This window comes from Trachemys scripta, chromosome 4 (genome assembly GCF_013100865.1).
Source record: "Trachemys scripta elegans isolate TJP31775 chromosome 4, CAS_Tse_1.0, whole genome shotgun sequence".
In the NCBI taxonomy this organism is placed as follows: domain Eukaryota; kingdom Metazoa; phylum Chordata; order Testudines; family Emydidae; genus Trachemys; species Trachemys scripta.
Genome location: NC_048301.1, coordinates 80,613,806 through 80,631,005, shown reverse-complemented (window position 1 = coordinate 80,631,005; position 17,200 = coordinate 80,613,806). Strand labels below are relative to the sequence as shown.

Here is a 17,200-nt window from a genome sequence, read left to right as displayed (position 1 = left end):
TTCTTAATATTGTTATCTTTTTTGACTGCCACTGCACATTAAACTGATGTTTTCAGAGAACTCTCCATGATGACGCCAAGATCTCTTTCTTGAGTGGTAACAGCTAATTGAGACCCCATCATTTGGTATGTATAGCTGGGAATATGTTTTCCATCTAGCACTGAGTAGTTGCTATGATATGTTATATGGGGAGCTTGTATTTGACTTAAGACTTTTTTCAAATTGCTCTACCACTTCCATTATTTATAGCAGGCCATAGAAACGAGGTAGGAGGAAAGCACTCAGGCTAGAGAAGCGCCTTTTCTTTGTTCCTTGAAATTCTGTTCAGGTTTTGCTGAGATATAAAGTCACCATTTGCTTTTTCTTACTCACATGCCTCTAGTAGTTTTTGGCAGCATGGCCAAAAAATAATTAAGCATAGACATTCTAAAGTGCCAATGCAGTGGCAACACAGTGTCCGCATGGCCCATCCACACCTTTGGAGGAACCACATGAAGCACGAGCTCTCTCAATTCCCAGGGAGGCGAAGGAGAAAGAGACCCAAGCTGGGTCCCTGTCAACCATTCCTGGACCGAGTGGTCTATTCTCTCTAGGGTTAAGAAAAAACAAACAAACAAAAACGACATCTCATGCTTCTAGATACTGTTGTTTGTCCTGTAGCTCAAGTAATAGAAGTCTGTGCTACGGGGCTCAAAGTTCAAATACTACTGTTGATGCATGAATCCTCGGAAGTAGAGTTACAGTTACATAATAGAATTTGGTTTTACCCTTTTCCCTCCAAAAAACCCAAGGAAATTACAAAAACACAATCCTGTTAGAAATTTTATTTAGATTTCAAATTCAAGCACTGGAAAATTAATAAACATTAAATGTATGACTGTTACTTTATGGGCTTGTCTTCACTACCCGCCTGGATCGGCGGGTAGAAATCAATCTCTCAGGGATTGAATTATTGCGTCTCGTTGGAACGCGACAATTGATCCCCGAATCGACGCACATACTCACCAGCACAGGTAGGAGTAAGCGCCGTCGACGGGGGAGCCGCGGTGGTCGATTTGCCGCCGTCCTCACAAGTAAGTCGGCTCGGATACGTCAAATTCAGCTACACTATTTGCGTAGCTGAATTTGCGTATCTTAAATCGATCCCCTCCCCTAGTGTAGATCTAGCCTAACTCTGTCACTTGTGCATATGCAATGCTAGTCTTTAATTAGATGATCATGGTTTTTTCAAGGTACTCCTGCCTCATTACGTGCACAGAATAGATGCTCAAAGGGATGGAATTAAGACTGCACAGGCAACTGTAAAAATGGTATTCCTAACTCTCCAGTGTTTAGCCTTGCTCTGTGCAAATTCCAAAGCTGGTCCCTTTCATCAAAAGAAGTTGGTCCAATAAAAGAGATCACCTCACCCATCTTGTCTCTCTTCTTTTAACAGCTTTTTTTCTATGTGATAAATATATAAATACACAGAATTTCCCCAGTATCTCCTTCTCCTTTCTATTCCCCTTTATTTTTCAGCTCTGGAAGGTTCTGAAGACTAAGAATAAAACAAAACAACGGAGAAGCAAGGAACTATTCTGAAGTCCAACAAAACTGAGGACCAGAGTCCTCCCATCATTGTTTTTCCTTCTCTGACCTTTGGCACACTTCAGACGTCGGGCGGGGGGGGAATGAAATACAAAAGGCCGCTATGCCAAGAAAATTCTTGGGTGTAAGCAGTAGAGCACAGTACCCATCCCCCTCTGCTTCGCGAGTTGCCCCTTACTTCATTCCCCCCTCCTTTTGGTGATTGGCGTATTCTGAACCCAATCAGAACTCGAGATGGAGCTTGTCGGAGGGCTGCTGACCAATGAGGCAGTGAGGGGCGGGCATAGCTGAAAGGTGGAGCTGGCTGCTACAGCAGCGCATAGCTCTCCGGCTGCGTATCAGAGTGGAAGCTCAGCGCAGGCAGAGGGGAACCGGGCGGCATTAGCCCTTTATTAACGAACCGCTTCCACCGCAGAGGTCGCCTAGTTACGAAATGGCCGGCAGGCGGAATCACGCCGAGGACCAGCTGAAGGAATGGCAGGATCAGCGAGGCTTTCAGGTACCCCAGGGGTTCCGCGCCTCGGGTCCCCGCGGCTCAGGGAGCCCCTTAAGCGGGCCAACGAGGGACCCGTGAGGCTGGGTCTTCGCTTTCCGAGGGGCCTCGCTCCGCGCCTGGCGCTATCCCGCCCCGCCTCGGGACAGCCCAGAGCGTCCCCTGCCCCAGCCTGTGCGCTTTGCAGGCTAACGGTCACAGGGCGCGCGCCCGTGGCTGCGTCCTGAGGAGACGGGTGGGTGAGATGGTAGCTCCCACTATGTGGCGGATGGTACCTTCCACTTTAGGGGGCCGGGTGAGATGGTACCGCGCAGGGAGGGACTAGGCTTGGCTGATTCGATGGCGAGTGTCTGCGGGACGGGGGCTCCCTTCGGGCTCGCTGGGCTGCAGCCATGGAGAGCCGCGCATGGGCGCGGGAGAGGATGATACTTTGCCCTTTAGCGGAGCACTTCATTTCAGCGTCAGCAGGGCCTGGGTCTAGTTTACGCTTAAAATTAGATTGAGCGAGACACGTTGCTTATCAGGCCTGTGTCAGTTTTGCACCCCCAACTGCTGTAATGTGGCTAGGTCGGCAGAAGAAGCTGTACTGCCAGAGAAATGGCTTAACTACATTGACTGAAATGTCTACCCTGGGGTGGTGCAGCACTGTACCTATGCTACTGTAGTGTAGACGGACCCCTCAGTCTCACAGGTCACCTGTAAGGAGGTATCTCCATTTTACAGATGACAAAACAGGTACAGAGCAGCTGAGCTGGGAGTAGAACCCCAGATTGCAGCCTCCTAGTCCCTTGCTCTCAATGGTAGTTTGTATTCCCGCTTGGATAGAAAGGGATTAGAGACCTGATTTTCCAAACTGCTAATACCCCCAAACTCCTATTGAAGTGCACTGTAGCTACAGATACTTTGTATTTCTGAAAAATCAGGACCTAAGATTCTGCTGTTACCACTTTGTATAGTAAGACTTTGTTTTGTCTGGCCTTAGACATATTGGTTTATACCTCAGTTTAAGCAAAAGTATGATTGAGAGTCATATACAGGCAATAAAATAGATGCTACGTCAGGTGGCTGCAACAGGGAAGCTCTAGCATTTATCAGTCTTAAAAGTAGATTATGTGGCCACACATTATATAGTGCTTTTAATCCTATAAATGCATAGTATTAAAACGTTTATATAAGTCAATGAGTACTGCAATAGTTATGGTGGTTTTAGTCACTTACCTCCCACTCTTTAACCAAATCAAAATATAGGTTTCAGATTCCTCCTTGTTCTGTCTTTACAGAATGGGGATTGGAAAAAAGTGTTCAGACATATCCCAATACTGATGAGTATAAGCATTTTAATACTCATTTTTACAAAGTACTAATTTGAAAAGTAGCTTAGCTCCCACTTTGCTCAGTTGAGTTAATATGCAGTTGATCCAATGTTATAAAAAGATATTTCATAAAAACCAGAGGAGATCATTACAAATGAACACACTGGTTGATATCACTAGTACACTTCACAAAAATGTGTATTTGTGTACTTTAATATTCACTGTTGAGCAGGCGGACATCTCTGATAAAAGCAATATTTACATTTAGGGCAAAAATCATACTGATGAAAGAGTGGGTCTATGCCATTTAGTAAAAACGGGACCTTGGAATAGAAACTAAAGATGCTTTCAGAGTGTAGAATTTTAAAGTAAACTTGTAGACAGCAACTAGTTACACTCAAAATATGTACCTTAAGTTTGCCATTAACCACAACCACACAACAATCAGTCTAATCTAAAGGCTAAAGTCCTTTTACTGTGAAAGGATTAATGTTATATTAAACTAAACTTGCAGATTAGGGATTGGATTCAAGCTAATATTCCTCTCACTTTAATAAAAAAAAATAAAAAAAACAAAGTTAAAACCTGCAAATTTCCCATAGATTTCAGAAACTCATGGGAAGGTTGCGGGTTTGAGCGCCATTTGGTTGTCATTGAAAGTATTTTTTTAAGTGAGTGGGAATAAAAGTTTGAAAACAACATTAATCCTCGACTCTGGAGAATAATAATAATAATTGTAAAGAAGTTAGATTTGTTTTAGAAGTGATTATCCTATCCAATAGCACCCTTTGTGTCCTTACTAATGCACTTGAGAGTTAATATGAAAAGTCACATGCAACTCTTTCCAGTGTGCTCTGCCTGGTTGTTGATTGTTCTTCTCAAGACTTACGATTTGCTTTTTGTAAAAGCCTTGGGGCCCAGTACTACACAATATAAACTTTATGAACTTTAAAATGTGAATTTTGTTGCATAAAATGGCAGGATAACTCCAGATTCTCAGGCCCACTGATACAGTTTCCTCAAGTATCGGGGGTAGCTATGTTAGTCTGTATCCACAAAAACAACGAGGAGACTGGTGGCACCTTAAAGGCTAACAGATAAGCTTTCATGGGTAAAAGACCACTTCTTCAAATGTTTTCAAGTTTCCTCAGTCACCTTAAGAATTGAACTTACTCTTTTTAGTAGTAATGCTCTCTATTTACAGGTGGTTCTTTGAAATTGTCACTGTGTTGCCTGTTTTGAGATGTGGCATTTATGTTTGGATTTTTCTAGAAAAAAAACTCTGCTTTTTGGGTGCTGCACAAGCCTCTCTTCTCAGCAATGTGCGTGAGGTAGCTGAGGTTACATAAACTGAGCCTCGTTTCCCTTTCCAGTCAGATTTGAGGAGAGGAGCCTTAGAGTGCCCAGGTTCTGACTTCTTGTCTATTTTTGCTTGAGCATTTTTAAATAGTTGAATATGCTTAGGATTTTTAGTGCTCACAGACAACATGATAGCAGTGTTCTACAAGAACAAACATGGCTGTGCCCACTCATCTTTTCTGACGGAGGCCTTCAATCCAGCAAAGAGAACATTCTCATGTTAAATAGCAAGTGAAGTAGCAGACCACACAGGTACATGTGTCCAATTTAGCTGCCATAGAAACGTCCATGCTATCTTGCTTGGGAGCCAAGGATGACTATCGTAGAAGCATCTGGAGTAGCAAATGAGGCACAAGTAAGGACTCCCCATTTCCTTCCATTTACATGGATTTGATCAGGGGGCACCAGTTTTCCCGTGGCACTCACTCCCAAATGTGTGTGCTCAGGAGAGATGAGAATCAGGAACACCGAAAGTGGAAGAAGCCCAAAGAGCTTTTGGAACTCTAGTATACCATCCCTTTATGTCCCACTGGACTTTTCTGAGTTATTTATTCTGACCTTCTTGCAAGCCTTCTGCTTCCAGCCTACTCTTCCTGAGTATTTTTCCCCTCACTTACTTGCTTCTATTATCTCATCCCCGCCTCACATAATCCTGGCCCCCATAATCCATAAGTGGCCTACAATAAAAAAAAATCCCTGTGGAATTAACACATAAGCAACATATTCAAAATGCTGGTTGGGATGTGTTATATTCCTTTCTCACTCTTTTGCCTGTTTGTTTAGATTGTAAGCTCTTTGGGGCAGAGAACCTTATCTTGCTATGTGTTTAGTACGTTGTGTGGCAAAATGGGCTCTAATTCTAAATGGGGCCTGTAAGTTTATTCCAATACAAACTAATACTCTCTGCCATGTGGTTGTTTTGAAGGATTGAGAATATATTCTGATCTGTTCAAAATATATGAAAGTTTAATGTTGCAGAATTTTCACAGCTGCTACTATAGATAATTTAAACTCAGAGCTGATGGGGTCACACCCACCCAGCGAGATGCTGTGGGTTTTACTTGTACATGTCTGCTGCCTGGTAATTAGATAAAATGTGGGAGGGTTTGGATGAGGAGGAATTTGTCATGCTGTCTGGAGTGCCTCACAACTGTGAGTGCCAGTCTCAGATCGGACTGTCAGAAAACAGGGCAGACACCTCAGACTGGTGGTATATTCTATAATTGGATTTCACCAAGCCAGTAAGTAACAAATGTGAACTCTTTCATCACTATACCAGTCTTACAATGGAGTCTCACACAGTCCCTTAGGCTCTCCAGCCTATCTTGCCACACAGATAAACTTGATTTAGAGAGAACCTCCCTTCCCACTCCCACCCCCCAAAAAATCAATACATATCAGGTTGCCCCCAATCCCAAGGGACTAGCCACTTACCCCAGATCAATTGGTACCGCAGACCTTTCACCAAAGACAAGACTGGCAGTCATTTCTATAGTGTACTAACTATAGGTGTATTCGCTAAGAAAAAGAGATGAGTTAGAGGTTAAAGCAGATAAAATATATTAATAAGTGGGTCATAGTTTGTAAATCAAATGATGGCAGTGATATAATAATCTGTCAGTTTTCCAAAGAAGCCTTTTCAGGGTACCCAGATGGTCTTTGGGGATCTCCGCTTTGCATCTGCTAGGCTTCCCTGTAGGAGTCTAAACTGTCAGAGATGATGGATCATTTCTGGAATCCATATTTCTAGCCCCTTTACACAAAAAGCAAGCTGACTGTGTCTTTACCATACAAGCTTTTCCTTTGATGATAGAGTGAGGAATGCATTTTGAATTTTTGACCTCCAATCATTACACACAATGATCACTTGCTTTTAAGATACTACTACTCTTCATTTGCATTCCTCAAGGTTTCATTCCTGTTTGATGGATTATTTAGTTACAATACTCAATGTAAATGTTTTCTGTTACATTAGAACAGGAATAGATAAGTGAGAATACTACAAGTAACATTCCACTAGTTTTCTTGAAGTTAAAACATCTGAACACAACGTACACATTTATCCCTCACTTTGATCTATGCTAATATACAAGTGACTTGACCTGAATACATTGTGTGATGCTGGTCATGGTAGAAGACTACTATTGCCTTGGCTAATTTGTTTTGTAAAGTCAAAGTATTGTGTCTTTAAAATGTATGTCAAGGGAATTCAGAATTTTGGATAGGTACTCTTTTACTTGGAGTTTTTAGATAAATATATTTAGCCCCTCACTCCCCAGACTATGAACACTTGGATGCTCTTCAAAGTTTGGATTTTTTACATTATTCCAGTAACTGACAAGTCTGACTGTACCTCTTCAGTTGCAAGTAGGCTGAAGACATCAAAGATCTGTGGACCTTGCTACTAGAAGTAATGACCCGTTCAGGGAAGCATGGATAAATGTTCCTGTTGTACAGAACACGTCCCACTTAAAACTAAAGAACAAACCCCACCCTCTGATCTATGGAATGAATAATGAAAAACTTGTTTCTGTGCATGCACAAGTATTATGTTTTTCAAGATAAACTAGGTGTTTAAAATCTTAGTCATGTGGGGCCAACTTTCAGAACTTAACTATTCTAAAGCTACATGCCATTTTATCAGAAGAGCAGCACAATCTCTTACAGAAGCAAACAAATGCCTTTAAATAAGTAATAAAGGCCTTTCAAACAGCATGTAGTGTATCAAACATAACTTCTTAAAGTTAATCCATGTAGAGTTTATTTATGAGTGTGTCGCTCTAAAATATGCCCCAAAATCCTGTCAAGAAAATATTCAGACTGCCAGACTCTATCATACATGAAATGACTGTATTTGTGGGATGAAGAAGGATTACATAACTCATTTAAGGTTTAGCTTTCAAATGTTTTCCATGGTTAGACCAGTCAATGAAGCTGTGAGTGTAGAAAAGTCACTCAGTTTAAAAAGTTGCAGCAGATACTGTAAGCATTAATACAGTTTAGCGTGATCTGCAGAGTGATGGAGAAGAAAAACATTCATATGCAGTTATACAAAAGGCGCATGTCCTCTAAGTAGTGGATTTGTGGAAGCTATTAAAATAACATTCTGGCTGGTGTTGTGTACAGGGAGACTCAATTAAGGATTTCAAGATTGTTCTGATGTTGCTGCCTCTCTTCTGCCTGGCTTCCTACATAATCGTAGTGCAGAAACCAAATCTTTAGACACTTCCACTTCTCTCAGGCTGCCTAAACTAGCAAAATAAGCTTGATTGCTTTTGCTACAGCAGTCATGATCACACTTTGTAGCAATGGGTGTTTAACTTAATTGACTGTCCACTGGAGTGGACAAGCCATATCACTTTGAGGGCACAGAGAGGCTGTTGGACACTGTCAGACACTGCTTACATTGTCAATGCTGATGGCATTTCAGTGCGTTCTGAACTACTTGTTCAGTATTGAGGCTAGAAGAGGGGAAGAGTAGACTTAACTATTAGGAGGGTTATCATTCCAATATAGTACAAATGTATTTTTGGCTTCTAGAGTGAGACATGAGAGCTTCGCTGAAATTTTACTTCAGAGTTGCTTGCTGAGTTCCTGGATTTTGAAGACTTGGAAAAATCTATTAAGATTATTAACATTCTTCAAAACAAAGCAGGAGAGCAGGAGGGGTGCAGTACTTTTACCATTACTCCTAGTGTTACAAGTATTTTAGTGATTAAGTTCTTAAACATAAGTTTGAAAACCAAACCACTTGCTTATTTTGCAAGTTCCAATGTAAAAAAATGACGTTTAAAAGTTACACGAGTTATTTCTAAGTCCAGTGACATTAAACTCTTGAAAGTTAGCATGTCTTATCTGCTTCTAAATGCTTGTTTAGTTATTGCAGTACAAAAACTACATTCAATGAGTAGTATGCCTTGTAGTATTTTTCCAGCTTTACACAACTATCAATCGAACTTTAATGTTAATGCAGGGTTTTGTTTTTTACATTTAAAATTATTCATACTCCCACAGTAACTGTTATGATTAAATAATCAGCCTTGATGCAGGAAGCAGTTTTTCCTGTAGCTTCAGGAGTCATAGTATTCCACAAATCTATATGATTAGAGTTATTTTCACTGAGTTCTATTTGATTAACCACTTAAAAAGATATGGAAGTTTATTTTAGTTTTTCCATTGTAGTAACTTGATTTCTTAAAAATCATTTTTGCATTTAGAAACCAGATGCCTTGACCACTGGAGCTGGGATCCCAGTAGGCGATAAACTTAACGTCATGACAATAGGGCCACGGGGCCCTCTTCTTGTTCAGGATGTTGTTTTCACTGATGAGATGGCTCATTTTGACAGAGAGAGGATTCCTGAGAGAGTTGTGCATGCCAAAGGAGCAGGTGGGTTTAAAAGGCATGTGTTCCTTAGCTGCATAAAAGTCTGCTAGAGAATGCCAGTGAATTAATATTGCAATCAAGATTATGTAATGAGGCAAAAAAGGCATGATGTATGAAATTAATATTAGGCCAAATCCTGTTATCAGGGATGTGTGCATGTGAACTCCAGCCAGAGAAAACAAAAAAAAGTGTTGTTGTCCCCATCTCCTCCCACCCCCCACATTTGACAGAGAGAGAAATAACTGGGGAGACAAAGTAGCTTACCTTGTAAGAAAAGCCCTGCAAGACACTTCGGTGTTGTATTTTCTCTTTACAGAGGACTTAAGAATCTGACACCAATTCAGTGTCTATACTTAGTTATTTAAAGTAAGAGGAGTAGAGGCATTTGTTTTACAATTGCTCAAAATTCTGTTCTGGAATAAAGCCTTAATTACCAGATCTAGTGTTTACCTAGGGAATGATTAGATGTCAGTACTTATATAGTTTACTAAGCAGATAAATGCCAGTACAATTACCCTTTAGGACAACCTATTTAAAAAAAAAAAAAAAAACCTGTAACTTCATATCTGAATAAACTTTTACTAGCAACAGTAAAAATGTTCTTATTCACTTCTCTACTCCTTTTTAGAGGAACTATTTCTCTATCATCTGTGCTTTAATAAGATTTTTATATTTAAAATGAGTAATCAAGTTGCCTCATATAAAAGGGGAGAGACTAGCAAAAACTGTAGTGAGACTCTTCCATAGCTTGTTTTTGAACAAAGTTTCATGGTCAGAATAGCATTGATTACTTATTTCTAGTGTCAATTTGACAATTTGGATTATATTTTCAATTTACATGATGTAACATGCTGTTTTTGTTAGTCTCATATGGGTTTATGGCATTAACATGAAGGATTAGTGGATTTTCAAGGTTCATAAAAATAAGTATCTAGTTTTAGTGAACTACATATAAAGTTTCATTAAGTAAAACTCTAAGTTTCAGTGCATGCAAATGAAAACATATAAAGGAGTACTCACATATGTCTAAAATCTCTTCCTCTCCCCCCTGTCCAGGAGTGATGCTTGTGTCTCAAGCTGAGGTTTTTATTCACCCCCAAGTTAACGCTCATAAAATTAACTCTTGTTAACTTGTTTTGCTAATTGGAGATCAGAAATGATGCCCCTCTTTCCCACATCCCTTCCCCATCAACTACAAGTGCCTCCCTCAAATCAATAGGTAAGAGTTTGTTAACAACACTGGCAACACTCTGTATGTTAATGACAATAAGTATATTGACCTAGATCTTCATAGGTATTTAGGCTCCGAACTTCCATTTATTTCAATACCTTTTGAGGTTCTGGTTCACTGTGGTTATCTGTTCATTCAGCACAAATATAGTCATAAGTATTTATACACTTTACTCACATGGCTGTCTGAATCCTTAGGATCATAGCTGCTAGCTATGCTATACCACCTACAACTGCAAATTATTAGCTGGTGGGCATTAGAAATTAGCCCCCTCTAATTTATAATCCCTGATTTTGTGTAATTTTGTGGTAAAAGCCACAGTATTGGCACTATTAGAATATGAGAGAAATTATACAGCAACAGAAGAGGAGGAGAAAAGTCATCAACCCCAAAGAAAAAGACTTACATAGACCCAAATTCCCACGAAGCCAGGTCAATTATGAGTGTATAATTAAAAGTTTGACAGAAAATTCCCTCTGCAGATTTTTTTCCCTTCATGCTAACTGTTAGTTACCCTTTATCATTGCTTCATAGGTAATATGAAGTTTCCACATTTGTTTAGTTAAGTGGTATTACAGAAACCGTAGAAAGCTACAGGCAGTGCTTCTTCATAAAATGAGACTTTGCCTTTCCCATGTCAGGAATTTTGCTCTTGAGTAGAGGATTTTACCAGTCAAATTACAGTTAAGAATTTTAGAGAGGGGAAAATAAAACTTACTCTGTGGGATCTCCCACTTCCTAAATGAGATGATTACATCTTTTTGCCTTTACATGAGGTCTTTGGTGGAATGGATGTCCTCATAGGTAGGTACTCTTACTCATCTGCTGATAACTTAGCAACAACTTCCATCAGCTTTTTCTCCTCCATTTCCTATCAGACTCTTCTGAGGTGTCTCAAGTTATCAAGGCTGTGAAACACTAAACAAATATCTTAGTTACCTGTCTTTATTATCTGAGATCATGTACAACCTGCAACTATAAAAACATATCCAGTGTCCTGTATATACATAAATGGGGAAATACCTTTAAAATACCACTCACATTGAATACTAAGTCAAACTTAGCCTTCTAGGCTATGATTTATTTTATGCTAAGGAAGTCTTGATAGCCATGTGATGCTCTCTTGTGGTTCTGGGATGGATGGCCCACAGAAACCTCTGTTGTTCACAGCAGCATGCCAGCCTAGGTGTATTTGTACTGGGCACTGATGTTCTCTACTGAAATGCTGTATATTAAGATTTGTGAAGTTTGACATGCTCCATATCTCTGTTGCATCCTAGGATCAGGAACCTCAGTTTCCTGCATAAGAGAATGTTGAGCAATCTAATTGGAAGGTGTAGTGTCAGAGCCCAGGAAACACAGCTACAGTGAGCAACAAGTTCATTTCATAATATTGAAAGAGGGAAAGCTACAAAGATAGAGTATCTAGAGGCAGAGAGGGGTAAAGTAAAGAAGTCTTCAGAGTGGTGGCTTGAGGTGAAAGAGAATGTTGTTACGAGTTTTCTCCAACTACCATAATTATTTCTCCACAGTTGCCCTTCTCCAACATCTAGTACTTTGGTTGTGCCCCCTGATATTAGCCGAAGTCATCTGGCCTCTTTGTTGTTCAGTTGTTCATCCAATCATGTATAAAAGTAATTTTGTTTTGATTTTTTTTTTTCAGGAGCCTTTGGCTATTTTGAAGTGACTCATGATATCACCAAATATTGTAAGGCGAAGGTATTTGAGCACATTGGAAAAAGAACACCAATAGCCATTCGATTCTCCACTGTCGGTAAGGTGGTGTAATTAGTATGTGTGGCCTCTTATATAACACATGTATAGAATTGCTAGTGTAATACATTGTGGAACTGTCTATAATTTCATGTACTTTTGACCACTTCACCTGCCCTCTGCCAACTTACTCCTCTCCCTTAGATTTATTCTAAAATCTTGAGTAGTGTTAAGCAGCTGCCATTTCGTGTAACATCAGGCTACCGTAGACGTTTTTCCTCCCAAGTGTAAGAGGAAGTATGATATTTTCAGGAGGCTTTGGTTCTATTCCTTGCTCTGCCATAGGCTTTCTTTATGAATGTGGGCAGGCCATGATTAACGCCTTTCTGCCTTGGTCCTCCATTAGAATAATTATCGCTATTTTTCATTCTTACCTGGCAGCAGTGTTGAGGATAAATTCATTAACGTAAATATTATTGGAATGAGGACCATAAAAAAAAAAAAAGCTTCCTGTAAAATAAAATAAAATTATCCTTTCCCAAATCCTAAGAGGGTTAAGTTACAGCTTTTTACAAACGACTTCAAAGGCCAATGTCTTGCACATTATATGTGAAAATTTGATCTTTTTTTTTTTGTCATTAGAAAGTGGGAGGTTCTAAAATTATCATAGCTGTTCATATTTTGCAATACTTTTATAGTTACTTACAACTTTTTGGATCTTTTGTGATAGTTCTAAAATCTTGAAGATGGTGAAATCATGATGATTCTTGAGTCTTCTGTAACCATGTAAAGAGTCTATAGATTTTAGTAACCCTGGGGATTTCCTTGTGTGGTTCAAAACTCTGGCAGCCGAGCAACACTTATTTGTGCTTAGGATCTGGAGAGGCAATTGGAGTTACTGACAGAACAGAGCATGTACTAAAGTAGGCTGCTGAGCTTTTTCAGCACTGCTTACGTAGGTTTTCTCATGTCTGTATAGCAATCATAGGGCTTGTCTATCCATGGACACTCAGGATATTTGACAATTTAACTAGTGGTGTGAAGGTAAAGCGTATTAGTTAAAGCGTATTAAATTGCTGTGTAGACATACTTTTTCAGAAGTAAAGTGGGTTAAATAGGAATTCCTGTCTACATGTAAGGAATTCAGGTGTAAAAACTTCTAATAGGTCAGGTTGGTATAACTTAGTTGCACAAGAGTTGTTCATGGATATGCAGATGCATTGCTCACTTTATGTCTACAATTTAGGTCCAAATGTGTTACAAGCATTCAGGTGCCTGAAATAGTGAGGCAAATATACTAAAATTCTCCAGTGTGGATAAGGTTTAAAAAGAACGCTGTCCCTTCCCGCCCCCTCCCCCCCATCTTGACACTTTTACATATATGTGTTTCTTCTAGCTGGAGAGTCTGGTTCAGCTGACACAGTTCGCGACCCTCGAGGCTTTGCAATGAAATTCTACACAGAAGAGGGTATCTGGGATCTTGTAGGCAACAACACTCCCATCTTCTTTATCCGTGATGCCATGCTGGTGAGTGAGACCATGTGTGTAGGTGGTTTCAGCAGGTGAGATAAAGAAGTCCAAGGATTTGTACAAGTAGTGAAGAAAGTGTACAGAGAAGCATAAAATACAGATTGGCACTGAAAACTTATTTTACCCTGATTGTTCAGTATAGATTTGAAATTTTTTGACTGAAAATGATGCTACTTTGAGAAATAATTATGCTTATTCGCATTTAAAGAAACAATCTGTATAACTTCAGTATGGCTAGTAAATAGGTTTAGTATTTAATACGTTTGTATTTTTACCTTTTGTGTGATCAATATCACTAGTATATGAGTCAAAATGGCTAAGATATTTTCCAGCTGTCATTTGAATTTGAATCATTTTAAAATGTTTTCACTTTTAAAAAGTTCCTGTAACCTGTTTAAATGCTGAAACAGAAATTTAGATCTTGCTCATTACTCATTATCCATTTTTATGTTATTTGGTAAGGGGATAGTCTTTTAAATATGTAAAATAGTTACATTGACATTAAAATTGGAGTATCATAAAATGCAGGCCTATTTTGAATGAGAGGACAGGATTAGCTCTTTCAAATTCAGTTAAGATTTGGAAATAGTTGCCTAATATATCACTATAGTTCACTCGATCAGGGCCAAATTTGGCAGTCTTTAATTGTGCAAAACTCCCATTGAGTTCAACGGAAGTCTTGCTTATACTAGACCAAATTCTATGGTTCTAAATTAAGTTTTGTCCCTTTCTGTCTTAAGTGCTTTTTTGTATGTGCCAGTGTGCATCCCAATATAGGGTTGCATGCACCTCATGCATGTGAGACTAGGGGACATGTATGTGCCCATATAAAGGCATAAAAAGACCTGATGACCCTCATTCTTTGCTCAGGCTAAACTCCTTAATATTTTGAAAAATCTTCGTAATTATGGATGATCTTCTGTTTTGACTTGTTTGGTCAGACACCCCTCTCTGTGCTCCCACCCTATACAGTATTTCTGTAATGGCAGACCCGAAAACCTGCAGGCTTCAAGTCCTGTCTATACTGCGATGGGATAATTATCTTTAAGGACAGGCACAATAGGTGCCTCTTCCATCTAGGAAAATCTCATTCTGAGAAGATGCTTGGTATACTTATCCTGCTCCTCAAGGACTTTTAAGTTGTGAAGCTGTATCACCACCTTCTAGAGCAGTCCATGAAGGTCTCATCAGATCCAGAGGAAAGGAGCTCCAAAATCCTCCTTAAAAGACAATCCTGCATCATCTAGCATCCCATTGAACAGACAAGTGACTCTTAAGAATACTATGGAGAAATCAGCACCGAAGAGAGACCTGGTTGACATCATTGGCACCAGGACCAAAGCAAACACCTACACGTCAGGCATAGAAGTTGTGCACTGAAAGGTGTCCCCTGCCTTGGTGGTTGGAGCAACTGAAGAAAGTCAGTGTCCTCCAGCAAGGACTGGTAAAGCAAAATATTTCTTGATAAGTTCTCGAAACCCACAGCATCCAGGGCTTGGGAGAAGACTGCAATGCAGCTGTCATAACTATAAAGGGAAGGGTAACAGCTCTCCTGTGTACAGTACTATAAAATCCCTCCTGGTCAGAGACTCCAAAATCCTTTTCCCTGTAAAGGGTTAAGAAGCTCAGGTAACCTGGCTGGCATCTGACCTAAAGGACCAATATGGGGACAAGATACTTTCAAATCTTGGGGGGGGGGGGGGAAGGCTTTTGTTTGTGTTCTTTGTTTGTGTGGGTGTTCGTTCTCGGGACTGAGAGGGACCAGACATCAATCCAGGTTCTCCACATCTTTCTAAACAAGTATCTCCTATTTCAAACTTGTAAATAAATAGCCAGGCAAGGCGTGTTAGTTTTCCTTTGTTTTCTCAACTTGTAAATGTACCTTTTACTAGAGTGTTTATCTTTGTTTGCTGTACTTTGAACCTAAGACTAGAGGGGAGTCCTCTGAGCTCTTTAAGTTTGATTACCCTGTAAGGTTAATTTCCATACTGATTTACAGAGATGATTTTTACCTTTTTCTTTAATTAAAAGCCTTCTTTTTAAGAACCTGATTGATTTTTCCTTGTTTAAGATCCAAGGGGGTTGGATCTGTATTCACCAGGGAATTGGTGAAGGTTTTTCAAGGCTTCCCAGGGGGGGAATCCATTGGAAATGGTGGCAGCGGACCAGGGCTAAGCTGGTAGTTAAGCTTAGAAGTTTTCATGCAGGCTCCTACGTTTGTACCCTAAAGTTCAAAGTTGGGGATACAGCCTTGACAGCAGCAGATTACCAGCATTGACCTCCGTGACAAAGGTGCTCCCAGTGGCATTGACCCCAGCCTTGGGGGAGGAGGCTTGGGTTGAACCAGGTCCATGCCGGTGCCAAGATATCCACTGCCACAGGTACCAAAAGCACCTTATTCATTAGTGCCACTCCCCGAGGTCTACTTACTCCTTACCATCTCTGGGGCATACTTTTCCCGGTCATCATACAGGGAACCATCTCTTTTGAAGTCTGCAGGCGTGTCATCACCAAGAGATCTATGGACTTCTACAGACTCCAACCACCAGCAGCACCCAAGATTGGAATTGGTCCAGTCACCTGTACCCATATGGGATGCCACCATGGGCCTATTTGGGTCCTGGGTCTACCTTCACAGGCACTGAGAAATTTGCTCCAGCAGCTTCCGTGGTTGGATTGCCAACATTGAAATATCAAGAAGAATGGCATCCAGGGGCACAAAATCAACACCCTGTCTTGCCTCCTAGGGATATTTCCACATCATTGCCAGATGAAGTGATATGCTTGGCACTGGTACTGGAAGACTTCACAGTTGTCCAAAAGCTTCTTATGTGGATTGCTGAGACTCTAGAGAGCGAGACTTCAGTCATCTCAGAAAAGCCCCACAAGCTATTCAACATCCTGTCAGCTTCTGGTCCTTGCAGAATCATTCTCCCCATTAATGAGAGATTACTAGACCTAGTGAAATCTCTGTGGCAGATGCCGGCCGTTATAGCACCACCAGCAAAACGTGTTGAGAAGAGGTACCAGGTACCCTCTGTGGGGTGTGAGTACTTCTACACCAGAACACAGGCTCCTTTAGTTATTTCAACTATAATTGAAAAGTCAAAGTCAAACAAGAGTATGCTGAAGAACAAAGACTTCAAATGCTTAAACCTGTCTGGGTGGAAATCCTACTCATCAGCATTGCTATAGCTGCGAGTGGCTTATGTCCGGCCCTGCTGGCTAAGTATGACTTTCTGACATGGGACAGGCAGGGTGACATGCTTCCTTGCCAAGCTCCCTCGTGACAACACAGATGAACTCAAAGGCACAGTAAAATGATGGCTTTAACTGGCATCTGTTTTAGCCTGCAATCAAACTCTAAATGTCTGTTGGAAACCTGCCTGGTTCCCTGCCAGCTTTCCTGCCAAGCTGCTTGAGAAACTGAGCTTCCAAGGTCCATGGCTCCAGAGCAGTTCAACCCTCTGGACTGCCCCAGGGTTTCCAGGCTCCCTGCCATGGAGCTGTGATGATGAAAACCCTGGAAGCCCTAGCTCTAGCTGGGGTTTCCTCAGGAGGGCACCTGGAACTTGAACTGGGGCTGTC

General features: G+C 40.6%; 1 protein-coding gene across 1 annotated transcript in view; it reads left to right on the top strand.

Moving 5' to 3' along the window:
* The first annotated feature begins 1,882 nt into the window (after window positions 1-1,882).
* Window positions 1,883-17,200, top strand: part of CAT (catalase) — a 37,060-nt gene continuing 21,742 nt past the window's right edge. The window contains exons 1-4 of the mRNA XM_034769697.1: window positions 1,883-2,086; window positions 8,970-9,141; window positions 12,033-12,143; window positions 13,479-13,609. Coding sequence (XP_034625588.1) covers window positions 2,021-2,086; window positions 8,970-9,141; window positions 12,033-12,143; window positions 13,479-13,609 — 480 coding nt within the window. The 5' untranslated portion in view covers window positions 1,883-2,020. The remainder of the gene's footprint in view (window positions 2,087-8,969; window positions 9,142-12,032; window positions 12,144-13,478; window positions 13,610-17,200) is intronic.